Source organism: Eufriesea mexicana, unplaced genomic scaffold (assembly GCF_001483705.2).
Source record: "Eufriesea mexicana isolate 0111107269 unplaced genomic scaffold, ASM148370v2 scaffold956, whole genome shotgun sequence".
NCBI classification, from domain to species: Eukaryota; Metazoa; Arthropoda; class Insecta; order Hymenoptera; family Apidae; genus Eufriesea; species Eufriesea mexicana.
Window position 1 is genome coordinate 413963 of NW_016909085.1, and position 11130 is coordinate 425092.

The 11130-nt window shown below is 45.6% G+C and overlaps 2 protein-coding genes across 9 annotated transcripts in view; one reads left to right on the top strand and one right to left on the bottom strand.

Moving 5' to 3' along the window:
* Positions 1 to 1914, top strand: part of 5-HT2A (5-hydroxytryptamine receptor 2A) — a 30642-nt gene extending 28728 nt beyond the window's left edge. The window contains exons 6-7 of the mRNA XM_017899554.1: positions 575 to 871; positions 1674 to 1914. Of these exons, the coding sequence (XP_017755043.1) occupies positions 575 to 871; positions 1674 to 1914 (538 nt within the window). The remainder of the gene's footprint in view (positions 1 to 574; positions 872 to 1673) is intronic.
* Positions 1915 to 6535: 4621 nt separating this feature from the next.
* HnRNP-K (Heterogeneous nuclear ribonucleoprotein K) overlaps positions 6536 to 11130 on the bottom strand; it is a 108009-nt gene continuing 103414 nt past the window's right edge. For all 8 annotated transcript variants that reach the window (XM_017899561.1, XM_017899559.1, XM_017899558.1 and 5 more), the window contains 5 exons: positions 9736 to 9864; positions 9070 to 9481; positions 8640 to 8794; positions 8368 to 8537; positions 6536 to 6741 (listed from right to left, as the gene is read on the bottom strand). In XM_017899561.1, coding sequence (XP_017755050.1) covers positions 6714 to 6741; positions 8368 to 8537; positions 8640 to 8794; positions 9070 to 9481; positions 9736 to 9864 — 894 coding nt within the window. In that variant the 3' untranslated portion in view covers positions 6536 to 6713. The remainder of the gene's footprint in view (positions 6742 to 8367; positions 8538 to 8639; positions 8795 to 9069; positions 9482 to 9735; positions 9865 to 11130) is intronic.

Here is an 11130-nt window from a genome sequence, read left to right on the forward strand (position 1 = left end):
CGCTCTTTTCAATCGAAGTTAAATAATTAATAATCTTGCCTCTATCTCTGTAGATACACCAATGTTCCATCGTTGTTCTATCCTCTTCGATCCCTCTGTCGCGATACACGATACAATCCTACTCGTAAACGTGACCTATCTCTGTGATCTATATCTGTGTTGGAGAACCCGAACTTATCGCGTTGCGTTCAATCAGACCCGCATTCCTGGGACAACTAACTTCCCAGACACGTGCACAGCGTTTGGTCTCCCGATTCGTCTCCGTTCCGAGTCTCCACCTTACGCTTAAACGAGAATCAACGCGTCCCAAAGCAGCACCCTGCAACGAGAAATCGGTTATCCCGTTGGTTCAAGCTCGAACTTCGCTAATCTCGAGATTGACGCCGCTGGCTCGCGGAGATTGCTCGTTTCTCGAAATCCCTGACACGGGATCGCGAGTGAACGCGGGGCAATCCTGCGGGAGACGCGAGAGGATCGACCCTCGAGCAGGAAAAGCCATTTGCACATGCAAATGGCGGTCGATGCGAGTCGCTTCTCGACTTTCGAATGCAAACGCGAGTGTCGGTGCTCGCAGGTTCCTCGCGGGAAGGACGAAGAGGAGGTCGCTGGCAGCGAACGCCGTGGCCACGGAGCAGAAGGCCAGCAAGGTGCTGGGCCTGGTCTTCTTCACCTTCGTCCTCTGCTGGGCACCGTTCTTCCTCCTCAACATCTTCTTCGCTGCCTGCCCCGAGTGTCCTGTCCCGGTACACGTGGTGGACACTTGTCTCTGGCTCGGCTACGTGTCCTCCACGATCAACCCTGTCATCTACACGATCTTCAATAGGACGTTCCGGGCCGCGTTCATCAGGTTGTTGAAGTGCAAGTGCTCCAGGTGAGTGGCAGTGGTAGACTTGATCCTTATTAACCCTTTGCACTCGGCGATTTTTTCGTTTCACGAAAATAGTAATTCGAAGACTTTCTGCCATATAAAGTCGACGATATTTCTAGAACGGTAAATAAGAAATCGTATGCAAATTAAGATGTAGAATTATTTTACTTCGATATTCCACGCATCGTTGGGTAATTGTAAATTTGATATATTAATTAACATCCATCTTTAGAATCTGATGAAATGGCGAATGAGCGGGGCCTCTCGAGTGCAAAGGGTTAAACGTAACGATGCATATAACGTTGTATTCGACGAGAATAGCAGGGATTCGCGAAGTCGTTGATTTATTATATCCTTTGGTATTTTCTGGTCAAGGAGGTGGTGAGAGATCTCAGCGAAAAATTGATCCGTTCTTTCATGGTGTCTTCTGATACGTTTCCAAGAAGCTGCAATTAATAACCTCGCGTCGTTTCCTGAAATTCCATTGGCCGCTCTTTGCTCGTTGTTTCGCGTTATTCCCCGCTGAGACTCCTGTCTCGCTAGGTATAGAGAGAGAAAGAGAGGAGAGGAGTCTACTCCGCTAATCTACTCGTTTGTTGCAAATCTGTTGTTTGTCGCGAATGTACGAAGAAAGCTGTAGCGAGAGGCACGGGACCGAGGCTTCCGGCCATCGAGTCCCATAGCACCTCCGTGACCACGATTGTGGGAAAAAGAGAAATCGGGGGAAACACGCGATTCACCGCGGTGTTCCGCGGTGTTATTATTCTTCCTTGATGCGTGTACCTACAGGGAAAACGTTTTCTAGGTCAGCAAGGCCGACGAGATATCGCTCGGTGACGGAAGGTGGACGCAACGCGATGAACCTCTGCACCCCGACCGCGCTACCACTGGTCATTAGTCTTCAGGGTACCCCGTTGTTGACGCCGACACCGAATCCGACGGCCACGCCGGCCTCAGGAAGCTCCTACGTGACGATGATGCATCGCACGCCCAGCTCGCTTTACCGTGACACTTTCCATCAGCACGAGCACGATCAGAATTGTTGAAGAGGACAAAGCGTTTCGGGAAATGCGATCGATGCCGTGCGGGACACTCCAACGCTCACGGTTCTCGTATCAGCAGGTCCCATCTCCTCGTCTTCTACGACCACTTCGTCCAACTTTCAACCGGGATACACTTATCTTTCCTAATTCGAGGCAAAATGGACTGCATCGATCTTCTTCGTGGGAGTGAAAATACATTTATCGCATTTAAATGCTCGTAATTTTCGTATCGAGGAATACCTTGTACTATAATTTTATCGAAATTCGAATAGAAATTCGATAGATCGCGTCCGATTAACCCTCTGCACCCCGAATTATTTTTCAATCTCGGTGCCAATAACTCTAACTACTGTTTTTAATATTTTGACAGTTCCTGGACTGCTACTGATTTTAAAGAATTTCGTGTACTGATTATATTAAATATGGTTCTCAAATATTATTTAAATAATTCGAGTTATTTATTTTCTGTTTCCTTGATTGGTAAATAAAGAATCGAATGGGTAACTCGACATAGGAGTGCAAAGGGTTAATCTGTCCTTCTTTCTATAAATGAAACCCGCGTTTTGTGAGAATTTTCTCAGTCCATACCTTCGTGTCCGAATAGGAAAATCCAGGTAGATATTCGAATGAAACTAAAAAGCAACGTAAAGAACGATGTATAGTCTTTCTGTGCGAACCTTAGGGGAACGTATGCATTTGATTGTGCGATGAGATACGAGCGTTTGAGCGTACTACTAATTATCTGAGCGAAGAACCCTAACAGACGTTTAGGTGGTCGATGTGAAATGACGTTATACCTGCCGCTATTTCCACTATTCTCTCTCTTTGTGCTCGCACGCGTTAAGAGAAAGCCAATGAAGAACTGTATAATACCGAAGCAAAAAGAATATACGTGGATGTGATAAAACTTTGTATTATTATTATAATTATTTTCTTTCTTCCGTGGCTGTTGCGAATGACGCGGAACGATCGATCCAGGTGTTTCGTCGAACCAAAGATTAGACTTAAGTCCGAGGCGTACCCCGTAGCAAAGTGCTCGTCGTAAAGAGTTAGACCTGTAACTGCATGGGAGAAAGAATAGCCTAATCGATTCCATGGTAACGCGCGTTCGCACGAATTCTTTTTCACCGACTACGTTTCCGTTTGATAGAAATTGTCTGTTCGATGCTGATTAAAATATACACTGTCGTCTGTGATACCGATGGGAAAGGATTTCTTTGCTCCGTTGTGGACGTGGCTCGTCCCTTTAGTAGAGTCGTTTAAGAGGAAACGATAGCGTTAAAAATAGAGCGTCTTCTCTGTCTAGAATCCTCGTCGACTCTGAATCAAACGTGCAATATGCCAAAGAACGGGAAAAAGCGACGAACCTTAAATCTCAGTGTGAAACTTTCAACGCCGTTTCCGGCCGACGAATCCGGTCGAGTTTCCATAGTTTCCATAGCCAGGAAAACGGAACACCACTAGCGCGAAACGAAGAGAAATGAGGCATTCCATAAAAAGTATCCATTACAAATAATTGTAAACTGTATATCTTATATAATACACACATCGTGATACGAGCGAGATTACGACTCTCTCTCTCTCTCTCTCTTTCTCATTCTTTCTCACTCTTTCATGCATATATTTTCATCTTAATTGTACACACACCACTCTCTCCCTCTCTTTCTCTCTCTCTCTCTCTCTCTGTCTCAACTTTGTTCAACCCTTCATTGATCACAATTGCAAACTTTCTTCCAACGTGTCTTCCCTCGGCACGCACACACAAACACACACACACACACGCTAAAACGCACCAGTTTCTCTCCCTCTCACGCATTTCGTGTGTGTATGTATATGCATGTATGTATGTATATGTATTTATGTATGTCTCTCTGTTTTGTTGCCTGTTTCTCGTGTAATCCTTATTACGTAAGTCGGTCTCGGGGTAATCGGAAAATACCCTGCTTCTCTTCCCAAGCTGCCGTCGTCGAGTCTTCGTTATGCTCGACGCGGAAAAGCGAATTTCTCGTTTCGCGTTGATCATGCTTCCAACCCACGATTGTGGAAAGATTAAAAAAAAAAAAGTAGAGTATAAAAATTGGAAAATTGCGTGGTACGCAGGAAAGAATTCGACGCTTCGAGGCAAATGCACAGAGGGGGGGTAGGAAAGAAGAAAGAAAAATCGTAATTCGACCCGGAACACCAAAATTCAATCACGATAGGGGTAAATACAACGTCGCATCGATAGGTCGGATATAGCGGAGAGAAACGGAGAGAATACAAAATGAAAATCAACGGGAACGAATTCACTGTGGCAACCGGAAGAGAAGCCTGCCACTGGAACATTTCTCATTTGCCCCGACACCACGAAAAAGACGGTACAATCAATCGTGAGTCGAACGAAAATGCACGCGCTTCTCTGTTCGAGATCACGCGGACGTAAAAGATTCCCTTTTTCGATATTTTTTTCTGTGTTTTTCTTGCTTTTTTTATCCTTTTTTTTCCTTTTTGATCTTCGAGTTAAACACGACGCCGTGGGGGGGTTAGTTAGGTGGACCGTCGAAAAAAGGGGGTCGGAGATGCGTTAAAAAAAATGCCCTTTGTAGCGTCATCGAAACCCTGTGTGGGTCGGGATTCCGCTGCTTTTCTTCTATTTCCGGTTCGTTACGAGGCTATAGGTATACTCTATCAGGGAATGAAGGAGAGAGAGGGTAAGGGTGCTGAGAGTCTCCGTTCGAGGAAGGGAAAGGGGACGAGTTCGATCTAACTTGAGGGCGGCTTTTCGACTTCTTATCATTCTTCCCACTTCTGTCTCATCTGCGATAAATCTGTCTCTAAAATTCGCGCGCTGGTTCGAGCTGCACCCCCGGAAAGAGAACACCCGTGTTCCGTTCGCTGTTACAACATATAAAAGTCTCAGAGGAAACAAGATGAAATTGCAGGAGTCGTGGGCGGTGCGAAAAAGGGGTAACATCGGGTTTGCGTTAATTTACAAGGTAATTTCGTTACATTGTTTTCTGCAAGACTCTGCATCGGACGCGCGCTGTGCGAATAAATCATCACGGTGTTCCCTTTGGGATGTTCGAATCGGATATTCGATGTTTGTTAAACCTTTACTTTAAACGTTGCATCCATGGTATATGGAATAATATCTTTTCCTCGTTTCATTGCTGTTTCTTCTCCTTCTTCTTCTTTTCTTCCTCTTCTTCTCCGTCTTCGTCTTCGTCTCCTCACCGATGATCGTAAGATACAAAGATACTTTTGTACGCCTCAGTGGGTGACGTGTACGTAATATAATATACATGTTATAATGCGTTCGCAGTTCTTAAAATTTAATGTTCTCCAAGTTGCTTTCTGTCCCGTTTAAACGCGTTATCTATTACTTTCTAAGACGCAGCATCGTCAGACTTCGTTGCAAGTTTCTTTTGATTCAACATCTCGTACTATATAGCGATATTTCCCAATGGAGTTGCCCCTCTAATAGTTTAGCTTATCACTCTATTATTAGAATTCTTACACGCTTAACAGTTATACCGCAGAAAAAAGATTGCGTACACCCGTTACATGCTCGATCTATGAGATGGAGAGGGATGCGATCAATGCAAAATTACTCTTCTGAATCGTGCGGTAGGTTAATCATAATTAAGAATATCGTAATGCAGCAGTAGACGGTAGGTGTGTGATGGGTGGCGATTGAGGAAAGGGAAATGATATCGTTAACGATTTCTTTTCTCCTAGCTTTTTTCTTTTTTTTTTTTTTTTTTTTTTTTTTTTTTTTCTTTCTTTCTTTTTCGTTTGACGTGTTATATACAAAAAGTTTCGCGTATTATAATAATTTCATCGATTTCGGTTCTCTCGTCGTTGCTCTCTGTGTTTCATTTACTCGACGATCCTCTCCCTTCCTTCGATCTTACCGCTACATTTTCCACTGATCTTTAAGCTTATCGATCTTTTGCTGTCAGAAACCACGATCGATCTTGTAAAAGTTCGTACGTTCCTTTCGTGAATCTTCTTAAGAAAAAAGAAAGAAAAAAAGAAAAAGAGAGAATGAAAGTATTTCCTTATTGTATTTTGTTAAAGTTTCTGCAGCAAAACAGCCAAGAACAAAGGGTACAGAGAACGTGTGCGCTTCGATAGTGATCTCTATGGGATTAAAACAAAAAGGGAAGTAAAACGAATGGGAAATAAAAGAAGAAAACATGATCGTATCAAAGCTCGTACAGAGCCGTGGAGAAAAGCACGCGATACAAAATGATTGGAAAAAATAACTAAAAAAAAAAAAAAAAAAAAAAAAAAAAAAAAAAAAAAAAAAAAAAAAAAAAAAAAAAAGAAAAAGAAAAAAATGCATAAGATCGGGAACGATCTCAGGCGTAGAAATAGTGCTGTTCTTTGGCCTTTCTTGCCCGAGGAGGCTGCTCCTCGAATGCCAATTCCAAGTTTCTCGGCTCGTGAAAGCAGACAGGCGAGCGTATTTTACCCATAGGTCCGCAGAATCAAATGGAAAAAGTTCGTAGAATATAGACCGTTTCTCCTTGTTCTTTGCTTCTATCGATATTCGTTTAGGACATTTTCTTGCTTTTTCTTTCTTCTTTCCTTCTTCTTCTTTTTTTTTTTTTTTTTTTTTTTTTTTTTTTTTTTATTCAAGGAGAAACGCCAAGCGTGTGATATTATTTTGTGTTTTTCTTTCGTTTTCTCGATGAAAAAAGGCTTCAAGAGTTCTCGTCGTTTTTTAATCTGTCTCCACTTTTCGCGCGAAGAAGTATCCCTAAAAAAATTATAAACGCATCTTTGGCTCCCCCCGAATGCTTCCTTTACACCACGTCCTAATAATGGTCTGCATTCTCGTGCACGCTGCAACAAAAGATCACCAAAAACACTCGGTTAGAGAGGTGTCTCTACTTATTCGTAATCGTTTATGTATTATGTCGTATTAATCGATGAACAATCGCCAAGTTTACGTGTTTCTCTTACCTATTCCACGATGCCTTCCACGTGTACCGAGAGGAGTACAGGTTGTTACAATAAACAATAACGAAACATATTTATACGCGTATTTAACACTCGCACGACACTCGCATGACACACGCAAACCTCATCCATTCCATTTCAGCCACGGGTTAGATTCGATTTCTCGTTGTTAAATTTATTTGAAATTCAACACAGTTTCGTAACATGTATGCGAAATACAGGAGATTCTTCGACAAGCTAAGAAGAGAAGTACGGGTTACGCAACGCGAGAGATGGTCGCGTGAACGACTGGAGGCCGCAGCGGGATTTGATGTTAGTTCCAAAAAAGCAGGAGATTCTCGGGAAGAGAAGCCGACGATCGCGAGCGCCTTTGTAGGATGATTAGTGATTCCTTGTTATATCGAAAGTAGAACAACAAAATCACTAGTCTTCCATGCAACGGCGCTCGATTTCCCCCTTGTTTAACTCGTTGAGCTTTAAGTAGTAGCAGTAGCAGACGCGTTGTTCTCCAACTCCGTCACGGTCCACCTTCGATTTCCTTCACCTTCGCGACGATTACATATTTGCCCCATGGCAACTTTTCTCACGTTTTTCTTCTCGTTTTGGTTAGTCGGAGCGTTTGGTTAGTTCCTCGTGCGGGATCAGGTGATTCGATGCGACCAGAAGCGTTTACCTGCCGAAAATACCAGTGGCTCCTGGACGCGTGTGATCGCTCGCGGTGTGATAAGCCAAGGATGATGTTAATGCGTGGTCGCAGCGTGAGCACGTGGAGAGGCTAGTTATCGTTCGGGATACCACTCTGCGTTCCATTACGCAATTTCTGGCACACGACTCTCGAACGCGATTTATGAACTCGTTCGCACAAGTTTTCTCCTTCCTTCTCCTTAACGAACCCTCGCAATTTCTCAACGTTCAAAGAAGAATACGCGATAGTTATCCGACTGGATGCGAGATGCAACGACATTAATTGGCTTTTCTTTTCTTTTTCCTTTCTTTCCTCGTTTCCCTTTTGCTTTGGTTTTACTCGAGAGAAAGTGGCGCGTTAAAGAGATAACAGTGGAGAATCGCGTTTCACCGTGGAAGAGTGGCGAAATCGATACTCACGGTAGATATGGAACACGTGTTTGCGCATTATAAGCTATCTATTGTGGCGAGATAAAGGCGTGTTTGTACAGAAGCTCCTACCCACTTTGCAAAGGCTTCGAGGCGCGCGTTTAACGCGCCAGGGTGTCGTTCGAACGTTACCCTTACAAACGGATTACTCCATATTTTACGATTACGAACAGAGACGCAGCATTAATGGAAACACGTTACAAACAATGGTTCGATGATGCCAAGTGGTACGACACGCAATGGAATTACAAGACGCCTCGCATGGAAGGTGTTAATTACTTGTTAATTGACGTTAAAGTACTTGTTATAATGTTAAAATGCTTAGAGCGATGCCATGAGTATGCGCAAATGGAGCGAAGGTAACGAGTTAGAGAAACAAACGTGTGTAACAATTACCTCTGCTGAAGCAGGTACTGAGCCATTTGTATCTGATTGGGTAACCCGGTTATGGTGATAATGCGATCGTTACTCCCAAGCGACGGCTCGTTTATAGTGATCCCGGCACCGCTATCTGATCTGACTTTCCGGATCCTGGCGCCTCCCTTGCCGATAATGGCTCCAGCGAGCTGTTGACGAAGATACCATTAGAAATGACGTCACCCACCGCAATAATGAAATTCCATAAAGACCACGGAAACGGGTCGATACGTCGAAAAGATTGTACTCACGTCCTTGGGAATGGTGACTTGAGTGGTGGTCTTGTTTCCACTCATGTTGCCCTGATTTCCTTCATTGTTGCCACCTATGGGTGGGCCGCTCATTCCCGAGTTAGCTCCGCCACCCAAACCGTTTGGCGCGCCTCCTTGCATACCCCATCCATCACCTGCGAGAAATACGATATTACAATGATAGATCTTCTTTAAGCCGAGGCAAACGGTGCTTCTTCACACCTCGCCACTCGCGTTTGTGCATTTCTACCAAACATCTATACCCAAAGATTCACAATTTTGTCGGATCAAATTCTCTCTCTCTCTCTCTCTCTCTCTCTCTCCGTCTACAACATTCATATTCTTCTTCGTTTCGCAAATGACTCGAACCATCTTTTACAACCATATCGAGACACAGTTATCGGCTCTTCCGCGGTCCGACTCCTCTTACCATTGTAATTTCCAGCTGCGTACGGTGGCGGACCACCCCTGTTGCCTCCGTAGCCACCTCGTCCGCCTTCGTATCCGCCGCCAGCGCCGCCTCCTCCGCGAGAATTGCCTCCGTAGCCACGATCCGGTGGTCCGCCAGACATTCCACCACCTCCGCTGCCTCCTCCACGCGGTCCACCCCTCGGTGCCAACGGGAACCCGCGACTCATGTCAGAACGGTTGTCGCGTCGCGGTAGCATGCCTCCACCGCCGCCACCGCCACCGCCACCGCCGCCACCTCGGCCTCCAGGTCCTCCGAAGCCGCCACCTTTCCCCTGGCCACTTTCTCCTGTCCCATAGCCGCCGTAATCATCCGCATAGTAGTCGTCGAAGTTGTGCGGATCATAGGGGTTGTTCACACCCTTCAGAGGCGACTGAAATAGTTCAACGTGGTGTTAAAAATCACTCCTACGAATTTACAGATCGAGAACCGATCTCGGTATCTCTGTCAGACGGGAATTCTGGCTTTCAAAAATTACAGTTTCGGGTAACAGAGAGGTGATTTTACGTAAAATCGACGTCGCGTTAACACGGACACGGTCGTTAAGGGACCAAGCACTGTTATCCGTGTGTTGGGGTGTGCAATAGAGGTCAGTCGTTCCACTGTTGGACGAAACAATATACTTACTGTTTTAATGGTAGCAATCAGCTCGCGGATGCACTCGATGCACGTGTTCGGCTTGCCACAGATGCTGATCAGCCGGTCGGTGCTATGAGGACAGCAGTGCGAGTAGATCTTGATCCTCGCTCCGGTTTTCTGCAATGATCGAGCGAATATAGGATTAGAACGAGCGCGAGTAACCGAGGGACGAGGTCTTAATAAAATTAGGGAAAAAGAAATTCAGGGGGTGATTTTGCAACTCGTAGGCGAGCGAGCGAGGAAGAGGGAGCAGAGAAAGTGAAACTTTAATCGCGACCGATCACGGCTGTCGCGTTTCTCCGCTCGATAACTCGACGTCGTGCGATTCTTAGGCGCCAATGGGCGGATCGCGTGCTTCGAGTTGGTTAACAGCCAACCCCCTTGCTCCTCGAGATTGTGCTTTCAGAGACAGGGTCGGGTTAAAAGCGGTAAACGTAGCCATTCGGTCACCTTTAATCCGTCTCTCTCTTTTTTCCACTCGCAGACGCGCTCTCGTTTTTTCGAGAAACGCTTTAACGTAATTATCCTGCCGAGATCTCTGGTTTCCCGTTGGGAAAAGGGGGTGCGCCGCGCAGTGGCGCAGCAAGGCAGGAGAGAAATATCGCGAGACCTAACGATAATTAAAATTAGCAATCGACTTCTGACCGCACGAATCGTGGCTAACTTCCAGTGGAACGAACGCCTAACAATTTTGTCCCTTTTTCTCCCTTGCGTCCGTTCGAGAATATACCCCCGCAGATGTCGCATCGAGCGAGTTGGAAACAAAGTAGTAGTCGCGCGAGGGTGTGTGCTTCGATAGAATTAGCGCGATTATTCGCCGCGATAATCGGGACGGTTCGTAATGAAAGGAGAGCTGGTGATTAGGAAGGAACTAGCAGATGTAAAGATAATTACACCCCTGTCGTTCGTGCTCGACCAGCAGCTCGATGGTTTATAACGACGTCTGTGCTCCCGATTCGACTAACAACCGACCGCGAAACTTTACGCTTTTAATCCGAGAATGGAACGAAAACGACACCGTTCGCCAAAATTTCGAATCCCCGGCTGGGAATTCGCGTCGGACGTGGAAGAAATTCCGAGGCAGCCCGGCGACGAGGAATCGAGGAAAAACGCTGGAAAAATGGTGGAAAAATCGAGGGAAAATCGAGGAAAAATCGGCGAAAGGCAATCCAATCTGCAGATACGTTCTCGGCAATGGATATTCGACATTGTGTGGAAATTGCACCGTTTAATTACGTAGATCAAAGCGAACGGCATCGTCCCGCTCTGCCCGCTTCCATTCATCCGTTCCCGAACGCAGACATCCGGTCACGTAAAACCGACGGATCGCTTTTGCAGGAGACAGAGAACCTGCTGATCACTCTCCACCCTCTGGCCTCTTCC